Consider the following 23,849-nt stretch of genomic DNA (forward strand, 5'->3'; position numbering starts at 1 on the left):
ATAATAATAAAATTTAAAAAAAAAGGTGCAGGCTGATCATTGTTTTCTTCTTTATGCTTTATTTTTGAAATTCCTTTAATGGACATGTTACTACTTTTATAACAAAAATTTAAAGTTTTTTTTCTTTTTTTCTAACTTTATGTTTTGATATAATCTCAAATTTACAGAAGAGTTTCAAGAACAGTGCAAATAATTTTCATATATTCTCAAATTCCTCAAATGTGCACATTTTGACACGTGTGCTTTATCCTTCTCTCTACTTTGCCTTGATATATGGGAATGTGTAGGTATTGCCTTTTGAATCATTTGGAGTAAATTGCAGGTGTGTTACTCCTTTGCCCCTAAATCTTCAGTGCATAGTTCCTAAAAACAAGGACATTCTCTTACATAACCACAGCTCAATTATCACAATCAGGCAGTTAACATAAATAATAGTATCTCATCCAAAAATCTTGCTTAGATTTTGCCCATTGTCCCAACAATGTCATGTATTTAAAAAAAAAAATCCAGGATCAGGCATTCCATTCAATCATTTATGTCTTTTTAGTCTTCATTAATCTGCAACAGTTTTTCAGTCTTTTGTGTATGTACGTGTGTACTTCATGATATTCACATGTTCTAAGTATACAGGCCAGTTAAATTGTACAGTAGCCTTCCTTTTTAATTTGTCTGATATTTCCTTACAGTTAGATTCAGGTTATGCACTTTTGGTAAGAATACCACAGGAGTGATGTTGTGTTCCTCTCAGTGCCTCATATCAGGAAGCATGTGTCATCAGTTTGTCCCGGTAATGGTGTTAACTTTGGATTATTCACTTGAATAAAGCAGCTCCTGCCAGATTCCTTTGCTGTGACATCACTATTTTTTCCATTGTAACTATAAATAATAAGTATCCTGTGGGAGCTAATTTGAAACTATATAAATATCCTGGGACCCCTCAAACCCACTCTATTGTTAGCATCGTTTGACCACTCAGACCTGAGTTGGTTGTTATGATGATGGCTGCCACATGAAAGAGTTATTTATTTATTTATTCTTTTTTTATTTTTTGTTTATTTATTTATTTTTGAGGCAGAGTCTCACTCTGTCACCCAGGCTGGAATGCAGTGGCACTATCTTGGCTCACTGCAACTGCTGCCTCCTGGATTCAAGTGATTCTCATGACTCAGCCTCCCGAGTAGCTGGGAGTACAGGCGTGCACCACCATGCCTGTTAATTTTTGTCTTTTTAGTAGAGATGGGGTTTCGTCATGTTGGCCAGGCTAATCTCAAACTCCTCACCTCTGGTGATTCACCCGCCTCAGCCTCCCAAAGTGCTGGGATTATAGGTGTGACCCACTGTGCACAGCTGCACAAGTTATTTTTAAAACCACTGCTTATTTAAGATATACAGTTAGATGTATACTTTGATGGAAACTATACAAATCCTCTCTCTTTTTAAACAAACAAACTAAAAAGGATTAGAAGAGTTTTCACAGAAATGCTAGCAGAGCTTGTGTTAGGCTTAGGGTAATAAAATTGTTGGTAACTTTTTTCTTACTTTGTTTTCCCAATTTTTAATAGTTTTTCAAAATTTTCAATATATGTAAAACATATAATTTCTAATTTTTGAATGGGTTTCTAAAATGTATGTTTGTTTATTTCCATTTGGTCCACAAAGGGCTTGAGGGAGATGCTAAAATATTGATTTCAGAATTGTAGTGTGCTTGCACTTGGAAGAACAGTTAGAGTTAAAACATAGCTATAACTAACAGGACATCTACCCTGGCATAAATTACAAATTGACACAACTAAAATAGTCTTTAATTTGCAAATCTTTATTCCTCGCTTCAGCCACTAGGCTGTAGTATTATGCTTTCTCAACTCAGTTGCTTCTCTTAGTTTCAAATAAAAAGGTCTAGAATGGTGGCAGCCAGATGAGTAACAGTATAGAGTTCAGGGATTGATTTGCAGATGGAGATATGTTTTGATATAATTTTTTAAAGATGGCTAAATTTGAAACTAGAAGATACAGTTTTGAATTCAAGCATCACCACTGTGAGGATTTAGGCTACCATTTTGAAAATGGATAATAGTTACTAAGTCGGTTATGCTCAGCATTTGATTAAACCCTTTAATGCATGGCCTGAATGAGGTTCATTAAAGGTTTTTTAGTATAATTGAATTTACTTATACATTTGTCTGTATATTTGTCTTTTCCCACCATCTAAGAAATCCCATCCATAGTGTGGAACTGAAGTAGAGAAGGCAACAGATGGATTCAATCAGTTGTTTGAAACAGTTCCCCCAAAGGCACACATCTTCTCAGAGTAGGTGAATTGATTTTTCTAAACTGCATGCTAGGATCAATAAAACTAAGGTACATTGTTGGAAAACTAAAGATGGAGCTACAAGACTTGGGGTGCTTCAAAGGAACCAGGAGTTAAACAAGATTTGTTGCATTTAGCTTCTGAGTTTAATATTAAAACATGATGTTTTAATAACTTTGCTTGCAGTGTCACTGAGAAGGCTGGTCAGGGTCAGTAAGGAGAACAGGCTACACAGATTATCATGGACATCAAACAATGAGAACGTTAGGAACAAATGAAAGCTATTTTGTTTACAGAGACTACTTTTATGATGAGAGGAGAGCAACGATGGTATCTGAGAAAGAAACCAATATTTGTTGAGTACTCATTGTGCACTGGTCACTTTTTTTTCTTTTTTACCAGTAGGAAATCTGAGGCTTTGAGAAGTAACTTGCTCACAGTTATTAATAATATAGCCAATGAAGTACCCAGATCTGACTGATTCCAAAATCCATTCTCATTTTATTACACCACACTGCCTCCCCATGGAGTAGCATTTTTGGATTCCCTAAAGCAAACATCAATATGCTAGGAGAATGAATTACTTGTGCAGTATTGGGAAAAAGGAAATGGATGTAAAAACTGTTACCCTGTGGTTAAGGAAAATAAAAATTATTAGAAATTAAGTCATTGTTGAGTCAGTTAGAATAAAAAACATTTAGTTTTGAAGTAGCTATAGGGAGTGGGTCTTCCGCCTTTTAGAATCATAGAATCAAAGACCATTAAGCTGGGTTGGCTTTAGATCATAATCTACCCTCCTTATTTTTCATGTGGGAGGAAACGGAGGCTAGGAAAAATTCAGTGATTTGCCTTTGGGTGTGGGGGTGTTCTGGCTGAGACCTCTCTCATGTCACTCCCTTACTTAAATCCTTCAGTACTGGCCGGGCGCAGGGGCTCACACCTGTAATCCCAGCACTTTGGGAGGCCAAGGCGGGCAGATCACAAGATCAGGAGATCGAGACCATCCTGGCTAACATGGTGAAACCCCGTCTCTACTAAAGATACAAAAACAAATTAGCCGGGCGTGGTGGCAGGCGCCTGTAGTCCCAGCTACTCGGGAGGCTGAGGCAGGAGAATGGCGTGAACCCGGGAGGCGGAGCTTGCAGTGAGCCGAGATCGCGCCATTGCACTACAGGCTGGGTGACAGAGCGAGACTCCGTCTCAAAAAAAAAAAAAAAAAAAAAATCCTTCAGTACTACTTCAGAAGACTGAAAGGAAAAGCCCAAACTCCTTGACCCTGCACTTTTCATCAAGTTCTTGCTTATCTTTTGGGCTTCAGTGTCCTGTGTCCCCAGTTCTACTCTATCCTCAGACATACTGCGTATTTAAAGCTTTCATTCTAGTCACCTCTTTTTCATCCTCCACACAATGCCCTCGCACATTCAGCTTCCTTCCCACTTTAAGCTGGCTTAATTGCATATACTTTCAACATGCAGCTCAGGCACTGTTTTCTCCAATAAGCTTCTACTGACCCCTCAAGGCTGGGTTAGGTGCCCCTCTACAGAGTTCTTACTACCGTGTGTCCTTACCTCTATCATAGAACTGATCTCATTGTATGACAGCAGTGAATAGCATTGCATATGGTTTCACTTTCTATTATGATCAAAGTGAGGGATAGTGTGGGGGTTACTGGAGCATGTAATAAGTGGATCCAAGAGATATGATATACACAACTTACTAATGTTGGCTTCAGAATATGCATATAGGAGGAGCTTATGGGGACAAATTGACTGGAAGGGGTGGGAGTAAAATTTGAAGCTGTCTTTATATAGCACTTTACATAAAATTCAGAAAATACTTATTGCCCTCCATATCAAAGAAATCGGGAGCAGAAACGAGATGGAGGCATCGAGGAGTGCCAAAGTGTTAGTGATCCTAAGTTAAGATCCTGTTCAACTGCCATCTCTTTCATGAAGTCATTCTGTTCTAACCCCTTCCCCTCTTCACAAGGACATCTTGGGGAAGTCACAAGGAATGACTTTTAAGTACATCTTCTATCCTGTCTCTGTGGTCTGTTTTTGTATCCTTTTTATGCATTTACCCTTCCTTGCTTATAATTTTGCATTGCATACAAGTGTACATCTGTATAAAGCTTCCCCAACTCTTAGCATGGAGTCTGATACAGAGTAATTACATCAAAAGTAACCACTGAATGTTGAATGAATGGTTTAATTAGGTCAGTGCTTCTTAATCCCGGTTGCATTTTTGAATCACCTACCGAAAATTTAAGAAATATTAATTCCAAAGTCCCAGAAATTCTGATTTTGATGATCTAGGATGGGAACAGACTTTTTTTTTTAAGCTCCTAAGGATTGAGAACTCCCAGATTAGGTTCTTTGTTTCAACAGTGGTTCTCAAAGTTTAGGATTCTAGACCAGCAGCACCAGCACTTCCCAGAAACTTGCTACAAAATGCAGATTCTTGGCCCCAACACCAGTGAATGACAAACTCTGGGGGAGGGCCTATGTGTTTTCAAGCCCTCCAGACGATCTTGATGCATGCTAGAGTTTGAGAACTTCTTTTGCTAGAGTTTAAGACAAAAAAAAAAAAAAAGTTGTCCTTAAATAAAATACCAACTGTGAGAAACCAAATATACTTTATAATCATCCTAAAAGGTTGTACCAATTTAAAGCACCACTCTAAATAAATGAGAGTACCTCACAAGCACAACAGAATTATCCTTGTGGAAATAAGCATCCCAGCATTTTATAACTGTTTTCAATATTTATTTTTGGTTAGTTTCCTATATATAAAAGGCTCTCCAATGAAGGGATTAATTTTCATAATAATCTAAATAAAATAGGCTATATTAGGAAGAGCACATGAAAAATCTGGCATTGGATAAGGAAGCCTCAGAGTCAAGAATACCTTTCCATAATTTCCTCTTATAGAGAAAAGCCTTTTTTTGACAGTAACATTTTCTCCTTCTTTCATTTGTGCTGTTTGACTACGTGCCACTTGATAGCTCTGTCTATTCCTATGAAAACCAAGCTAGTGGATGGAGCCAAGGCTTGGAGAAGGCACTGGGGGGAAATATTAGAAGAGTTCAGCCACAGAGCAACTAAAGATGTTGCCTTTCCCTCAGTCAAATCCTCTTTGAGAGCCAGAACTATTTCAAGCCAGAGAGATGTTCTTGGCTGATGTATTGTCTGGCTGCTCTGCCAGATGGATGAACATCTTAAACTTGGAAAATAGCAAATAAAGCTCTTATTCTGTCTTTGGAGCACATTCTTAGCCTTTGCTGAGAGAATTGTCAAATAACTAAAAAATATATTTTTAAAGATTTGCTTAAGATGGCAGGTTAGTGATGTGGTTCTCATCATATTTGTTAAGTACTTAGAAATTTTAGCAATAAAACACAGAATTAAGCCTTGACAATCAGAAGTTTAAGTAAAGAGGAAGAATGTCAGTCAGTGGAAAAAGCAATGCAGATTTCATTTTATTTCTGTAGCTCAGTGAATTTATGTCTTTCATGAGTTGATTGTTGTAACTGTTTGCTTCCCTATAAAATCACTTTAAAGACTAAGAAACCAGAGTACAAACAGACATCGAAATCAACTGAAATAAGAAAATTATCTAAGCATACAAGAAGGCATTCTCCTTTCTAATCCGTTTCTACTCCACATTTTATATGGCAGTGGTAGCTAACTCATGATTGCATTGTACTGAGTCATTTATGTGGATATTTATATTATGTTTATATTTCAAGAAGGGTGTAGAGATTCATATTTCCAATTTATATTCTTTGATTTATGTCAGAAAATTAATGTCTTCTGAGAAAACAGTTGAGACAACTATTAATATAGATGCCTCATAAATCTATATCTTGAATCTAGCCATCTCTTCTAATCTTCAGGTCTGTATATATCTACCCCTCCCCCACAACCTTTTCTTTTTACTAGACCTCTCTGCATAGATTCCCTTCAGGTGCCTCAAACTCCACTTCAGGAAAAAAAAAAAAAAAAAAAAAAAACGAACTCAAAAATTTTTATCCCTAACCCTATTTTTTTCTTCTATCTCTTCAGTTGTTGGTAACACCCTCTATCTGGTAGCCATTCAAGAATCTTCTTATGTATTTCACTGATCTGTTCCCTTATTTCCATTTAGCTCTCAACATTTCTATTGTGGATTGCTGTAATAACCTCCTTACTGCTCTGCTTGCCTAAAGATTTGTTCCCCTCAAATCAGTGCTTCACATAACCTCCAGTGTCTTTTCTAAAAACACAGATCCAGTCATGTCATTTCCTTCTTAAATCTTCTCTTTTTCCTGTCTTAGTTTGCTTGGGCTTCTATAACAAAAATACTTCAGACTGGATGGCTGGAACAACAGACATTTATTTCTCACAGTTCTGGAGGCTGGAGAGTCCAAGATCAAGGCACCAGCAGATTCTGTGTCTGGTGAGGGCCTGCTTCCTGGTTCATAGATGGCTGTCTTCTTGCTGTATCCTCACATGACAGAAGGCAGTGAAAGAGCTCTCTGAGGTCTCTTTTTAGGGGTACTAATCCCATTTATGAGCTCCACCCTCATGATGTAATCATCTTCCAAATGTCCCGTATCCTAATACCATGACATTGGTGTTGGAATTTCAACACATGAATTGGGGGGGATTGGGGATTGGGGGGACATATATTCAGTCTATAGCACTCCTTTTTACCAATATGATCAACTTTAGGCTCCTTATCATAACATATTAGACTATCCGTTTTATAACCCCTGCTCACCTCTCTGATCTTACCTTTTACTTCCTCTTACAGTGCATTTCTTTTCTTTTTGCTTTTTTTTTAATTAGTGAAAGGGTTTCACTATGTGGCTCAGGCTGGTTTCTAACTCCTGGGCTCTAGTGATCTGCCCACCTCGGCCTCCCAAAGTGCTGGGATACAGGCATGAGCCACCATTCCTGACCCTTACAATGCATTTCATATTACAATGATATTGAATTATTTGTGGAGTTTGAGATATGATTTTACCCTAAATATAAGCTAAGAAGTTAGTCTGTTACTGTTTCATAGATGCTGACAATAGATACGAGACTCTGGGGTCAGAGACAAAGTAGTTTATTACTCACAACACAGCAAAAAGAATGAGCACCACCTCTATGCTTCCCTTGCCCCCAGAGAACATGTGGAAGTTGCAGAGGCTGCACACAGTGGGTTTTCATCACAACTGAGGAACACCAAACTTCAGGAATCTACCACTTTTATAGTAAGCACTCAGTAAGCCCAGAGGAAGACATTACCTCATCTCTCCAGTTGCTTGTTGCAACTGAAAAATTACCTAAGTAAAGAGTGGCCAAGACTTTGCATTCTTAGCATACCCAGTAAGAACATTTACGAATACTTCAGGCCCATGGTAGATTGACTCTTCCAACAACCCATCCCTCAGCCCAGCATTGTCTTGACATGAGTATGCCACTACATCAGCTACTCTTATTAATCTTACCAAGAGAGACTAGGACCATCACTTTAATTTGTCTCATACAGCACTTACTTAACAAGACTCCAAGTAGCGGGATAAAAACATCCTGTAATATTGGTATCAACTTTGTCCCTCAGTATCTTGGACTAAATCAACTGTGAATAAGCCCCAGAGGAGAAAGTAGATCTTACTTTATACAGCTAGGATGTAATCTAAGGCTGGTCTGTTATCTATTGTGACCCATGCAAGGGAGTTTGGACTGACATGCTAATCTTTGGCCTCATTGCAGATAGCTACAGGAGGCGCTAGATTACAGGGGCCAAAAAGCAACCCCCAAACCCAAAGGTGGAATATACCGTGGCCTACTCTTTCCTACATACAAACATATAGCCTAAAGAGGCTGAAATAAAGAGTCACTTTATTTCAGGATTTGTCATTAAACTTGGATCAACCATTACATTGATTTGTCTAAACCACATGGGCAATATCACCAAGTAGTTGTTGCTTCAGTTGCCATGCATGGCATAATCCAAAGCTTCTCACATGTCAGAAGAAGCATATGGATTTGTGTACATCAGATTAAAATAAGGTTGTGCCAGTTCCTCTACTTCCATGTGTACAAGGGGGTCCACATTCAGGAGCTGTCATTGATGGTATTAAGCACAACAAAAGAATTAAGAACCACCAATGCCCGTGTGAATTTTTCTGTTTCATAGCAAGCACGTGGTCAGAGATGACACAGAAGCAGGTCAGATGGCTGGCCTCAGCTGCTGTTTGATTCAGGTAGCTAACTATATATTTGTTTTGCCAGGATGCACTTGTGGATCCAGAGGACAAAGAAAGTATTAATTGTCCTCCCCATCGCTGTACTTCCTGAGGTCTCATGTGTTCCCTTCCTAGGGGCTGAAGTTGTTGCTTTCCTTCTTTGGCCACAGAGTTAATGTGTCCCATTCCAGTAGATATAACTTCACCTTTTCTCCAATCGTCCCCTACTTGTGCCCATAGCTTATAGAAGGGTAAGTGCATATGGGACAAATTTAGAAACCTATTATGTCTTCCATTTTGGCCTATGTGGACCACTATAGAATGACTCAGTGAGCAGGGCACTCCATCAGATGGTCATTATGGATATTTATGATCTGGGACCATATCAGTTGAACAAAATGAATCCAGGTGGGTAAACCCGAATTAAGCTTGAATCTCTAAGCCCCCTTTTGGCTGGCTGCCACCCAAGGGATATATGGAACAAACCATCCTGAGATTGCTTTTGGGAAAAAGAAAGAAGCATGATAACCAGGGTTGGTCCAGGCAGAATCCCAAATTTTCAAAATAGATGTATATAATCCCCCACTCCTTTTGTCCTGATTATTTCCCAGGAGGCTACAAGGATGAAATGAACCCTTTCTGAAGGTGGCCACAGTTAGTAAGTAAACTGCTTCATACAGGAGTGTGGACCAGGAGGAGGTAAGAGAGGTGGAGCCAGAAACCTTTTTGAGTTGATTTTCAAGAAGGCCATTCCAAGCTCTCAACAATTCCAGATACCTGAGGATAGTAGGGAGCATGGAATGTCCATTAAGTACCTAACTATTGGCTCACTGTTAGGCATATCATGGTCAGACTATACAAGGTCTAGGAATCCCAAAACATGGTCCTCAGTGCTATAGCTTGAATAGGCTAATCAGACTGGAGCAGCAACTCCATATGGTGGAGCAGCAACACCATAACCTGAAAAATGTCTATGGTGGAAAGGCACAAGGTGAGCCCAAGAGGAGGTGACAGAAGTCCCTGCTGGAAAGGGACAAGGACAATCCTCCATGTAATGTGGACTCCTTTACCATTTATTTCTGTTTTGGAGATTTCTTGGTCCAGCAGCCACAACCACATGGTCTTTCAGCTTGCTGCCCTCATGGTCATGTACCATTCCTTCTTTTGCCTGCCCAGAGGAGGGTGAGCAAAAACAAAGGCACTATTTGGGTGGCTTGCTTTAATCCCACCTCTCACCATTCAGAATCATTAACAGAGAGAATATTGGGATCACTTGTCCCTTAACCTTGCCCACCACCTGGGCATGATCTCAGGGGATCTTCTCACCCTTGAACCTGAGGATACCTGAGAATGGGCCTCTAGGGTTCTTGTCCTTACTCTTCAAGAAAACTATGTCTCAGGCCAGGCGCGGTGGCTCACGCTTGTAATCCCAGCACTTCGGGAGGCTGAGGCGGGCGGATCACGAGGTCAGGAGATCGAGACCACGGTGAAACCCCGTCTCTACTAAAAATACAAAAAATTAGCTGGGCATGGTGGCGGGCGCCTGTAGTCCCAGCTACTCGGAGAGGCTGAGGCCGGAGAATGGCGTGAACCCGGGAGGCGGAGCTTGCAGTGAGCCGAGATTGCGCCACTGCACTCCAGTCTAGGCGACAGAGTGAGACTCCGTCTCAAAAATAAAATAAAAGAAAAGAAAAAAGAAAACTATGTCTCTCCAGCTGGGCGCAGTGGCTCATGCCTGTAATCCCAGAACTTTGAGAGGCCGAGGTGAGTAGATCACCTGAGGTCAGGAGTTCGTGACCAGCCTGGCCAACATGGTGAAACCCCGTCTCTACTAAAAATATAAAAATTAGCCAGGCGTGGGGGCACACACCTATAATCCCAGCTACTTGGGAGGCTGAGGCACAAGAATTGCTTGAACCCGGGAGGCAGAGGTTGCAGTGAGACGAGATCGCACCACTGCACTCCAGCCTGGGCGACAGAGTGAGACTCTGTCTCAAAAAAAAAAAAAAAGAAAAGAAAAGAAAAAGGAACAAAGAAAGGAAAACTATGTCTCTGTCAGTATCCTATCATCTTTTACTGTCTTGTCAGTTCTGGCATTTAATTAACCCTATTTACAAGGTAATAAGTTAGCTGCAGATGCTGGCAGAAGACATAAGACTCCCATCAGAGACAAAAAGCGTTATTACTAATGGCATAGCTAGGAACTAGGAGTACTTATCTGTTTGCATCAGTTTCCCTCCCCTCCAAGGACCATGGGTGCAATATAGAGGACTCAGATGGGCCCAGCACACAGTGGGTTTGCATGACTCTGAAGAGTGCTAGATTTTGGGAATCTCCAGCTTTTAGTAAGTAGAGTAGTAAGCAAGCCTGCTTGTTCTTTGCCCTGGTGGGTGACATTACCTCATCACTCAAGATTGCTCACTGCAAACCCCACTCTGAAAAACAGTCCCAGTAAAGAGGAGTCAAGCTTTTGCATTCTTGGCATACCCAGTAAGTACATTCAGGGACATTCAAGGCCCAGGGCAGATTGCCTCTCCCAACACTATTGTGGTATTTCCAAAACTCATTTGTGTCTGCAGCCACTACAGAAAAGTTTGATATAATGACATTACTGATATTTGTGACCTATATACTTCCTAGAGATAGTAATTCTTTTTAAAAATTAATACAGTAAATGCCTTGAGAGTTTATAAATACATAATTATTTAGCTATCATTAGAATTAATAAATCATATTTCTATTTTTCCATTTCAATTTTAAGTAATGTATTTTGGGTATATAATATAGTTAGGATTTAAAATGAACTATGACAGAGTACCTACTTTACATTTGTGTGTGCTATTATAAATATAGTTATCTTTCTAGGCCAAAATTATATATCAATTTGTAAATGAACAAAAAAAATATAGTGAACATTTATATATATAGTGAGCAATTGTTTTTCTCTCCAAACACAGTGACAGAAAATCTAAGCACTGGGGACAGAGAGAATAAGAATGCAAAGAAATTAATTGGAAAACATGTAGGTCCCAAAGTATTGGTTTTGGGAAAATATCTGGCCTCTTCAGTACTCCAGTGGGGAGAGGGGCCACTATAGGCAGTTTTAGTCAAGTCTTGGGCATTGAAGTCTGTTAAAGTAATTGTCTCAGCTGAAGAGGAAGCAAATAGCAAAGGCCCCAGGAAGACAGATATAGAAAATATGGTAGCCATTTTGGGAAAAAAATGTAGAGGTGGGATCCAGAATATTTTGAGGATCAGCTGCCAATTTTCTGTAAGTTAATAATAAAGGCACTGACTGGGAACAAACAGCAGTCCTGTAGAATATGATTTCAGAATAGGGTTCAGGAAGATGCCTCCTTCCTTTTCACTGATTAAAAGGTGGTCATATTTGTGCAAAAGGCAAGAAAATTCTTAGAATTTTGGAATATTCTTTGCCTCACTATGAGGCTACAGCTTTATAGGAAGCTGTTTATCTAGAGAAATGGCAGAAGCAGGACACCATCCAAGCCTCAGGTCAGGAAGCTACTCGCTCACTGTTAATAATTGTGACATCCCTAATATCACTGGAGACAGGGCTCCAGGAGATCCGTGAAAGAGCAGATTGTTATAATGGATTAGGAGCTGGGTGGAAGACGCTCTATGGGTCAACAAGGAGAAAAAAGGAAAACAAAGCAAACAAATGAAAAGCAAAAATGAACCTGCAGACAGAAATTTCAAAATATTTGAAGAAATCTAATGCTAATAAAGCAAACAATATTATTCAGATAATGAATTCATTCCTAGTGGGAGAGCATAAACAAAGCAAAAAGATAAGCCACACAGAGAAGATATTTGCAAAACCAACCAAGAATTAGTATCCAGAATACATAAAGAACTATAGATCAGTAAGAAAAAAACAAATAGCCAAGTTCAGAAATGAATTACAACACAATAAGGCTATTTACAAAAGAAACAAATATCCAACAAACATATAAAAACATTCCACCTCAACTCAGGAAATGCACATTAAAACACAATTGTAGGCCAGGCAGAGTGGTGCACGCCTGTAGCCCCGACTACTTGAGAGGCTGAGGTGGTAGGATCACTTGAGCCCAGGAGTTGAGTCCAGCCTGGGCAAGCTATAGCAAGACCCCTTCTATTAAAAAAACAAAACAAAAAACTATAACCGTCAGATTGGCAAAAATTAGCAAGTCTGACAAAACCAAGTGTGGTGAGGATGTGGAGAAACAGGAACTCATACATTACTGTTATGAATGTTAACTTGGAGTAGCTATTTTAGAGAGCAATCTCAATCCAGAAGTTTCAGAAATTCTTGTGTACTTACCAGGAGATATGTATGAGAATATTCATTACAATATTGGGTAATCTTGAAAAATGAGAAACATGCTAAATATTCCTCTAGAGAAGAATAAATATATTATTTTCATATGACAGCATACTTATTCCAGTGAAAATGTATGAACCGAGGCAACTTGAATAAATCTAAAAAATACTACTTTGAGTAAAAAAAGACACGATTCATGCAAGACCATTTGTACAAAGATTGAAAACATGTAAAACAATACTATGTCATTTATGGATATATATATGTTTGTATGAAATAGAAGTATAAAAACATTCATTGGAATGAGAAACACCCAATTCAGGATAGTAGTCTCCAAAGAGAGAGAGAAGGTAATGGAATTGGAGACACAAAGGAAGTATTAAGTTTATCTGTTAGGTTTTATTACTTAAAAATGAAAAATCCAAAGCAAAATATCAAAGTATTTTTCTCAAAGTCTCCATATCATTGTTATTACCATTAAATAGCTATATGCTTTTTTTTAAAAAGGAGTTCATCTTAAGAGACCTGGACAGACACAAATATAAAGTTAAAAATCACATTTTGGGCTAATTTGTTTCCCAGATTCATTTCAAGTGCTGTTCTCTGGGTCAGAGAATTTTCATTCTCTTTCACCCTTTTCATACATTTGGAGAAAATCTAAGTGTCATAATCTTTATGTGACAGATGAAAGAAGCTGTTGGTGTTAATTACAGGAAGATTTAGATGAAAATTATGACCACCTAATGAAAAACAAACAAAATTTATTCACTGTTTCAGAGATATTGGGAAATGTTTTCACATTTCAGAAGCATGATGGACCTGATCATAGCAGAGTAATGTCCTTTTAAATGACTAAATCAAGACCTTCCTGTAACTTCAGCTCCCTTACTTCTACTTACCTACCATCAGAGTTTTCTTAAGCATATATACTCTTTTGATCTATTATCTCCTTCACTCTTGTACTATTTCCTACCCACTCCAAAATTATAAAAGCAGACCCTAAAACAAACAGTCCTCCCAACAGGATCAGTTTCTGTATAGCCCTAACAGGTTATACTAAATGATTAACTTCCAGGCCAGGCACAGTGGCTCACACCTGTAATCTCAACACTTTGGGAGGCCGAGGCAGGCGGATCACCTGAGGTCAGGAGTTTGAGACCAGCCTGGCCAACATGGCGAAACCCTGATTTACCAGGCATGGTGGCAGGCACCTGTAATCTCAGCTATTCAGGAAGCTGAGGCAGGAGAATTGCTTGAACCCTGGAGGCAGAGGTTGCAGTGAGCTGAGATTGTGCTACTGCACTCTAGCTGGGCAACAGAGTGAGACTCTGTTCCAAAAAAAAAAAATAGATTAACTTCCAAATCCTCCAAAAAGTATTTGCATTATAAGAATATTCTCAAAAACATAAGAACTCCTCAGTTCAAGAAATACTGAGGAAGTATTTAGACTTTCTATAATGAGAAGGTTTTACAGGAAGCAAAGTATCCTATAACATGGGTCCGAAGGGTCACACAACCTTCAGAGGGTTGTCAAATTAGCTTGCTGCCTCAAACTAGTATCTTCCTCTGTTCCATTGATACTAGAAATATTCTCCTGATTTTAGCACTTAAAGTTCTCTGTCCCTTCTGCTCATTCCCAAAGATTGAATTTGCATACAATGGACAATTTTTTTTTTTTTTTTTTTGAGACAGGGTCTTCTCTGATACCCAGGCCGGGGTGCAGTGGCACAATCATGGCTCACTGTAGTTTTGACCTCCTGGGCTGAAGTGATCCTCCCACCCCAGCCTCCCAAAGTGCTAGGATTACAGGTGTGAGCCACTGTGCCCAGCCAGTTGCTTGTTTAGGAGAACAAACAGGTTGGCTTTGGTCCAAGTAAATTATGTTGTTTCTAGTCCAGCCTTCATAGATAATATCTGATGGGTCTCTGTCATTTGAAATAGGAGATGCTGGCCTTATCATATAGCTGACTCCTCCCTAGGGTACCTGCTAAATTCCTATTGGCTATGCCTTTGTTGGTCCTATATCATATTATCTGTAAGCAGAATATAGACATCTTTCTCAGTGTAAAAAAAAATCAGACAAACCACTACTGTAATTCCCCATTATCCACAGTTTTGCTTTCTGTGATTTCATTTACTATGGTCAACCATGGTCTAAAAATACTAAGGTATTTTGAGAAAGACCATATTCACATAACTTTTCATACAGTATATTATTATAATTGTTCTATTTTATTATTATTTATTGTTAATCTTTTACTGTGCCTAATTTATAAATTAAACTTTACCATAGATATGTGTGTATATGAAAAAAACAGTATATATAGAGGGTTTGGTGATATCTGCAGTTTCAGATATTCACTGGGGATCTTGGAATGCATCCCCAGGAGATAAAGGGGGACTACTCTATTTATAACATTCTAACTATTTTTACTTTTACCTTTTCCTAATCTTGGTTCTTAATCACTAGCTGAACTGTGTATATTACAGTCAGATCTTTCTATCTGCATGCCCTTTATCATGGGCCATTCTTGGTTCTATCTGACCATCTATGTTTTGTTGAATACTACACACTGGAAAACTATTTATAATAATAGCAAACATCTACTGAGCATTTGCTTTGTTTACTGTTCTAAGAACTTTTACAAATATCATTTGTCTCATTTCATATGCATAATAATTTCAGGTGCCATTATTACCCCTGTTTTATATATGAGAAAATAGAGGCACAGGAGGATAATTTAATCTGTGAAAATTTTTGATGATACTTCTGTGAGAAACAAAGATGAAATTATGTCAAAGAGCTTTGTAATACATAAAGCAAAGTACAAGCATTGTACTGTTATCTACTTCATAACAAGGCTCAATGAATATTTGTTGAATGAATGAATGAGTAAATATCATTACTGGGTTGCACTGTGTCTTGTGAGGTTAGAGTCCTCAGAATAATGTAAAGTGTAAATATGCCAAGCACTGTGTCTATAGCTCAGTAGTTACCCCCACCAACATATACTAGTTTCCTTCTTCTCCTTCCCTTTTCCTCTAATTTCCAATCAAAATGACTGTCTGATTGAATATCTTTAAAAGGTCATGATGAATTATTCTGTAATATTTGAAATGTTATGTTCAGAAAGGTCAAACTTTATTTTTCAGTATGAAGTGTCACACAGATTTGTTTTTCCTGGGCACTTTTTTTTTTTTTTTTTTCCCAAAGAAAAGATGGCAAGAAATTTAGAGCAGGGTGCCCTCTTGAGGAAATTTTAGCATCTTCCTTCTCAAGAACTGACCTCAAATGAAATGACAAGTCCAGATAAATGATGTACACTATTAATGAAGCTCAGAAAAATGAAACATTAAAAAGTAAGAATAACCAAATACCAGGTATTTGAGAATTAAGATTCTTAACTGTTATGATCTAATATAGCAACTGTAAATAAGAATTTTTATCATTTATTTATTTATTTTTAATTTTTTTTTTTGAGACAGTCTCACTCTGTCACCCAGGCTGGAGTACAGTGGTGCAATCTCAGCTCACTGGAACCTCCGCTTCCTGGGTTCAAGGATTTTCATGCCTCGCCCTCCCGAGTAGCTGGAACCACAGGCTTGCACCACCACAACCGGCTGATTTTTTTTTTTTTTTGTATTTTTAGTAGAGATAGAGTTTCACTATATTGACCAGCCTGGTCTCGAACTCCTGACCTCAAGTGATCTGCCCGTCTCGGCCACCCAAAGTGCTAGAATTACAGGCATGAGCCACCACTCCCAGGCTTGTAAATAAGAATTTTAAAATGAAAACAAAAACCTCTAGAAGATATTTCATTTCTTCTTATTTACTCATTTCTTCAAGTAATATTTATTAGGCACCTATTCTGTGCCAGGAACTATGCTGAGCACAGGGATCAGTAAAACATGGTCTCTGCTTTCACGGAGCTTACAGTTTGTGAGGGAGCTCACACTGAAGAGAAATAAACAAATATATATGTAATTACAAACTGAGAAAAGTACTATGAAGGAAATGAATAGGTACTAGAATAAAGAATAACAAGTAAGTTCTATTTAGGGTCGCCAAGGGAAGCCTCTCTGAGAGGAAATATCCAGCAGAGTCTCTTGGCTTTTCCACCTATTCCAAGTCTTCCCATCTAATACAGACAGTCTACAGATCCTCTTTCCTAGCCATGGTCTTTCTTATCTTATCTCTGCCCCTGTGGTGGAGTGAGTCAATCCTATCTCTGCGCCTGTGGGCAAGCAGTTAGTTCTCATTCGTCCTTCTGCACCTCACTGTCACTCTAGTAACCTTGCCTTACAGCAGGGATGTCCAATCTTTTGGCTTCCCTGGGCCACATTGGAAGAAGAAGAATTGTCTTTGGCCACACATAAAATACACTAGCACTAACAATAACTGATGAGCAAAAATTAAAAAAAAAAAAAACACGCAAAAAAATCTCATAATGTTTTAAGAAAGTTTAAGAATTTTGTTGGGCCACATTCAAAGCCATCCTGGGCCACATGCAAGCTGGGTGCTGCGGTTTGGACAAGCTTGCTGTAGAGCTGCACAATCTTCACAGTAGGTGGTCTGCTTGATTAAAAAATGTCTTCCTTGCTAATATTGATAGTCCCTCGTAGGAGAACATCAATGCATTATCATGCTAAAAGGGCCCACTTCTAACAAGATTAAGGATGACAAATGGACAAATAATCCTGCCTGCCATTATCCTCTGAATAAGGAGAGATAAATAGGCACAAAGTAGGCTGATAACTTGATCAGGCAATACTGTTTGGTCACACTGACCTTGAAATATCTGAGGTACCAAGCACATAGAAACCTCCAACTGGAAGTAAAAATGAGGAAGTGGATCTGAGAAAAGAGCCCAGAAGAACAATTGTTAGAGTCTTATTTTGTTCAAAGCTCCCATGTTACACAGACTTACTATGTAATGATTGGTCTGGCTCATTAACACTCTTGCTGTGGCCCTTGTAGCTAAGCTTCTTTCTCTTTTTTTTTTTTTTTGAGACAGAGTCCCACTCTGTCACCCAGGCTAGAGTTCAGTGGTGCGATCTCGGCTCACTGCAACCTCCGCCTCCCGGGTTCAAGCAATTCTCTGCCTCAGCCTCCTGAGTAGCTGGGATTACAGGCGCCTGCCACCATGCCTGGGTAATTTTTGTTTTTTTAGTAGAGATGGGGTTTCACCATGTTGGCCAGGCTGGTCTTGAACTCCTGACCTCGTGATCCACCCACCTCAGCCTCCCAAAGTGCTGGGATTACAGGCATGAGCCACCACACCCGGCCTGCTTCTTTCTTGAGGTGGGTTGATTCTACCAGACTGGAGGACTTAACTGACGTGGAGAGTACTGCCTGCAAGTGCGTGGGCCTACCATGACTTCTGAGTTGGCATTTAGGTGACCGTTTGAGTCTGGGATCCAAACTTTGTTGTTGTTTTTTGTTTTTTTTTTGTTTTTTGTTTTTTTTTTTTTTGAGACGGAGTCTCGCTCTGTTGCCCAGGCTGGAGTGCAGTGGCGCGATCTCGGCTTACTGCAAGCTCTGCCTCCCGGGTTCACGCCATTCTCCTGCCTCAGCCTCCTGAGTAACTGGGACTACAGGCGCCCACCACCATGCCCGGCTAATTTTTTGTATTTTCCTAGAGATGGGGTTTCACTGTGTTGACCAGGATGGTCTCGATCTCCTGACCTCATGATCTGCCCACCTCGGCCTCCCAAAGTGCTGGGACTACAGGTGTGAGCCACCACACCCAGCCCTGGGATCCAAACTTTGAATAAGCTGCCTCTACCTTAGTTGTACGCATAAATAGCTTTCTTTAAGAAAACTAATCATCCCTCCCTTATTAACCAGAGGGCCCTGAACAAAACATTTAACTTCTTTGAATCTCAGTTTCCTCACCTGTAAATTGGGATTTAACGTCTCTGCTTATTTTGCATTATTGTACTTTGAGTATAAATAATAGGTACTATGTTGGTCAAAATGTGCTGAAACTAATACACCTACACATTGCTGCTGTTAGATAGCAATTTGGAAAATACACCAAACACTGTAAAATGTGCAAACGTCTTTGACCCAACAATTTGGTTCCTGATAATTTATTCTTGTGAAAAAATTAAGAAAAAAATGTGAAAAAAGATGTACATTGAAGTATTTTCTACAAAAGAAAATATTAGAAACATTCTAGATATCTAACAATAATAGACTGGTTAAATAAAACATGTTGCTTTTATTTGCAATAAAATATTGACCAGCTACTATGTAAAGTACATTCATGTAGAATGTTCTTGAAGGAAACATGAAAAAATAAAACAAACATGAAAAAATAAAACAATTGATATCTCAGTATAGTGGAATTACAAGCATTTTTCTTTATTAATTTCTCTGAATGTTATTACTCTAGGAGAACAATTAACATACTTAAAACATTTTAAAATTAAAAAAATTTTTGACCCCATAGTACATTTTTTTCTTATCATCTCTTGTTTTTTATTTAGGGAAATTATCGTTTCATGAAACTCTTACTTACACGCAGAGCAAACTGGATGCAAAAGGATCTGGAAGAGATGACTCCTTTGCACTTGACCACCCGGCACAGGAGCCCTAAGTGTTTGGCACTTCTGCTGAAGTTTATGGCACCAGGAGAAGTGGATACACAGGATAAAAACAAGGTAATGGATACTCAAAATCAAAGACTAATAAGACCAGAAAGCAAATGCTTCCTTTTATGATGTGAAATTTCAAGGAAGAAGGCCTAAGTTACCACATATATACATGGTAGAACAATTCCAAATCTCCATACATCTTAGGGAAGTATTTCACTTAAATTCTGTCATTTTATCCTCTCAGCAACCATGTGTGTTAGGTAGTATCATCTTCTTTTTACAGATGGAAAAACTGAAGCTCAGGAAGATTAAAAGTTTGCCCAAGATGCAAGTGGCAGAACTAGAATTCAAATCTAGTCCTGTTGGCCGGGCGCATTGGCTCATGCCTGTAATCCCAGCACTTTGGGAGGCCGAGGCAAGTGGATCACCTGAGGTCAGGAGTTCAAGACCAGCCTGGCCAACATAGTGAACCCTCATCTCTACTAAAACTACAAAAATTAGCCGGGCATGTTGGCGTGCGCTTGTAATCCCAGCTACTTGGGAAGCTGAGGCATGAGAATCACTTGAACCCGGGAGGCAGAGGTTTCAGTGAGCCCAGATAGCGCCACTGAACTCCAACCTGGGTGACAGAGTGAGACTGTCTCAAAAAACAAAACAACAACAACAACAACAAAATCAGTCCTGTCTTAACTCCAAAACCCAATATTTGACAGGGAGTCATAATAGTCACTATAGGTGGTTAGACTCATGATGGCCAAATGCCCATGGCAATGTCCTAAATGCTTAGTGGTTTAGTGGCCTACACTTTGGTATCAGACTTCCTGGGTTTCAACCCAGAATCCACTACTTAACTTGTTCTGTGTCCTTGGGCAAATTGCTTAACTCCTCTGTGCCTCAATTTTTGTATGTATGGAAAAAGGGTAATAGGATTACTGTTAGGTTCAGCATAGTATTACATTTCAGTAAATAGAATCAGAACAAGTATAACATAGGAAAAGAAAGGAATTACATGTTGTTTATTGAAGATGCGGTTATAGGTAATTAGTAAGTGCCATTATATTTGTGGCTTTTTAAAAATCTGCAGTTGTTAGTAAGCAAAAGTAATAAATTAAATAGTGAGTGTTCATATTAAATGCCTGTAGGTACACCTTGAAGGAATACCGTGTATGTCAGTTTCTAAAGTTTTTAATGTGACAGATGAGCTTGGTTCCTGCTCATTAAATTATCTAATTGTAGATTGGATTGCTGACAATTCTACTCATGAGGGCTAATATATATTTAAACAGTTCCTACATTTTTTCTTAGTAATTCTCCTATTAGGGAAGCCAGTCTTATAGAATTATGTTGATGAGAACAGCAGAAGAGATTTTAAAGCAACTTCAACAAGTTCAAGATGATCATTTTTAACTTTTATCTGAAATAAAGTGTGAACATTGTCAAAATCAAAATGGAGTTGTTTCTGTTTCAAACAACAACAAAACCTGACAGAGCCAGGGAAGGCCATGAAGAGAGGATTCTTGTGCTTGTAAGCCTGATTTAAAAAAAAAAAATCACAGACTGTGCAAAAACCACAGCCTTGCACAAAGGCCATCATAACCTTACACAAAAATTACTTCTTCAAAGACATTTGCCCAGCAACTGCCTGCCCAACCTTTTCTTTGTTATCGATCTTTGTAGTCAAGGATCATCATTTGAAAACAATTATGTAATCCTCCTCATTTTTCTTTTAAAAACTTTTGTCTTCCTTTACTTGAGTGCACATAGTTTAGCAATGCCCTACTACCACATACCAAATAAACACTATTTTCTTTCTTTCTTTCTTTCTTTATTTATTTATTTTTTGAGACAGAGTCTCACTGTATCGCCCAGGCTGGCATGCAGTGGTGTGATCTTGGCTCACTGAAATCTCCACCTCCTAGGTTCAAGCGATTCTCATGCTTCAGCCTCCCAAGTAGCTGGGATTACAGGCGTGTGCCACCGGGCCTGACTAATTTTTGTATTTTTAGTAGAGATGGGGTTTCACCATGTTGACCAGGCTGGTCTCGAACTCCTGACCTCAAGTGATCCATCTGCCTCGATCTCCCAAAGTGCTGGGATTACAGGCATGAGCCACTGCGCCCAGCCAAACATTATTTTCTTTTAGAGAGACTCTGTTATTTAGGTTGACTAAAGCAAGTGCTGCTGTATTTTCAAAATGTATCTTTTTATCAATAACTGGGTCTAATAATTTCTCATCTAAAATTATAGTTAAATTAAAATTTATCTTCTGATATATGGAATGGGTTCCAGATGCATGAATTTCCTATGCATGGATTTTTTTATAGATATTAAAATTCGAAACATCCTATCAAGTTCTTAAGGTCTTTGGTGATAACCAGATGTGCGTTATCAAGATCATCACTTACTTTGTTGATGATTATTTATAAATGACTGGGCCGCTTTCTCTTTCTCAGTGTTATCAGTACTGGATGAACTAAATAACTGTCATGACTAAGAGGTCAGATGCTGGAGTCAGACTGCCTGGGTTAAAATCTCAGTTTAGCCACTTACTTCCTTTATGTCCCTGAGCAGATTACTTAGGTTCCATGTGCTGTTTCCTCATCAATCACATGCAAATTTAAAAACATACTTGTCTCCCAGAGATAGTAAGATCACTGCATGCGATTAAGTAGACAATAGTCTCCCTTGTTCAAAGGAAATATATTCCAACACCCCCAATGGACACTTGAAACTGTGTATAGTGTCAAACCCAATTCCCATCAATAGGAACACATTTCTGTTCATGTCTTCCACCCACAAATTTAGTACTTTTTCCATCTTAACTAAGCACTTATCAGCCACTATGGCCATAATTTTTGCAGTTTGGTATTCAACAGCAAAACCAGCATGAGTTTCTTCTTCCTTCTTTACAGTTTCACAGATAGATTTGTTCTTACCATAGAGCTTAGCAAACTCAACAAACAATTTTTTCTTATTAAGTTGAGAGCTTTCACCTTTTCACTTAAAGGAAACACTTTATAGCTGCTCTTTGGCTTATCTGAATCATCAGTATCAATAATTTTGAGCTTTGGGGCCATTAAGTAAAAGAAGGATGACTTGAACACAAACACTGTGAATCTAATATCGTGACAATGAATGGGATAACTGAGTTGGCTGCTGGGTGACTAACTGGCAGGGAATGTCTACAGTGGGGATATGCTGAACAAAGGAAGGATTTGTGTCCCAGGTAGGATGGGGTGGGATGAAGCACTATTTCATCATGTTATTTAGAATGGCACACAATTTAAAACTTATGAATTGTTTATTTCTGGAATATTCTATTTAATATTTTTAGACTTCAGTTGAACACAGAGACCTGAAATCATGAAAAGTGAAACCAAAGATACAGGGCAACTACTGTATAAAACTCTTATAACAGTGCCTGTCCCACAATAAAAGATTGGGGAAAGTTAGTTGTTGTTACTGTTATTTTGAGAACCTCTCGATTTTGCAGCAAACAGCTCTGCATTGGAGTGCCTACTACAATAACCCTGAGCATGTGAAGCTGCTCATCAAGCATGATTCTAACATTGGGATTCCTGATGTTGAAGGCAAGATCCCACTTCACTGGGCAGCCAACCATAAAGATCCAAGTGCTGTTCACACAGTGAGATGCATTCTGGTGAGTTGAATGGTACTGCTAGACCTGAATGGCCTTTTTAAGAAATTTTTTTATTATGATACAAAAGTGTGTATTCGACATACAAGCAAATTATTAAGCAAAAGAATACAACAGACATATGGACTCATCCCCCAAGAAGTAGAACATTTCAGTACCACTATTTAAGACCACATAGAGGTTTCCTATGTCCCAGTTTTTAAATGCATTCATTCCCCTATGCCGTGCTCATTCCTGTACCCCAGCAACTACTTCCCTGAACCCTGAATTTATATTTATTTCCTTACTTTGTTTCATACTTGTTTTTATTAAACAGTGAATAGATATAAGTATCAGTAAAATACATGTAAAGTATAAATAATAATGAAACAACAAATACTCATATACTCACTATCAAGTTTAAGAAAAAGCATATTACCATTACCTTTGAAGTCCTCCGAGTGGAGTACCTCTCAGTCTCATTCTATTCTCTCCTTTCACAGAGGCAACAACTGTCTTCAGTCTTGTGTTTATCATTCCCCTGATTTCCATTACCACATTTATTTGTATCCTTAAACAATATATTGCTCAGTTTTTAAAGTTTTTGAATTTGATATACAAGGAATTATATTGCATGTTTTTGTTTTTGTTTTGTTTTGTTTTTTGCAATACCCTTTTTCTTGCTCAACCTTCTGCTGGTGATTTTTTTTGAGACAGAGTCTTGCTCTGTCACCCAGGTTGGAGTACAGTGGCATGATCT

The 23,849-nt window shown here is 38.7% G+C and overlaps 1 protein-coding gene across 8 annotated transcripts in view; it reads left to right on the forward strand.

Moving 5' to 3' along the window:
- The window catches only part of INVS (inversin), a 216,004-nt gene that overhangs the window by 110,362 nt on the left and 81,793 nt on the right, over window positions 1–23,849 (forward strand). For all 8 annotated transcript variants that reach the window (XR_009215061.1, XR_009215062.1, XR_009215063.1 and 5 more), the window contains 2 exons: window positions 19,345–19,518; window positions 22,946–23,113. Coding sequence is in view for 4 of the 8 variants with exons in the window: in XM_032164681.2 (XP_032020572.1) it covers window positions 19,345–19,518; window positions 22,946–23,113 (342 nt within the window). In the remaining 4 variants the exon portion in view is untranslated. The remainder of the gene's footprint in view (window positions 1–19,344; window positions 19,519–22,945; window positions 23,114–23,849) is intronic.

This window comes from Hylobates moloch, unplaced genomic scaffold (assembly GCF_009828535.3).
Source record: "Hylobates moloch isolate HMO894 unplaced genomic scaffold, HMol_V3 SCAFFOLD_10, whole genome shotgun sequence".
In the NCBI taxonomy this organism is placed as follows: domain Eukaryota; kingdom Metazoa; phylum Chordata; class Mammalia; order Primates; family Hylobatidae; genus Hylobates; species Hylobates moloch.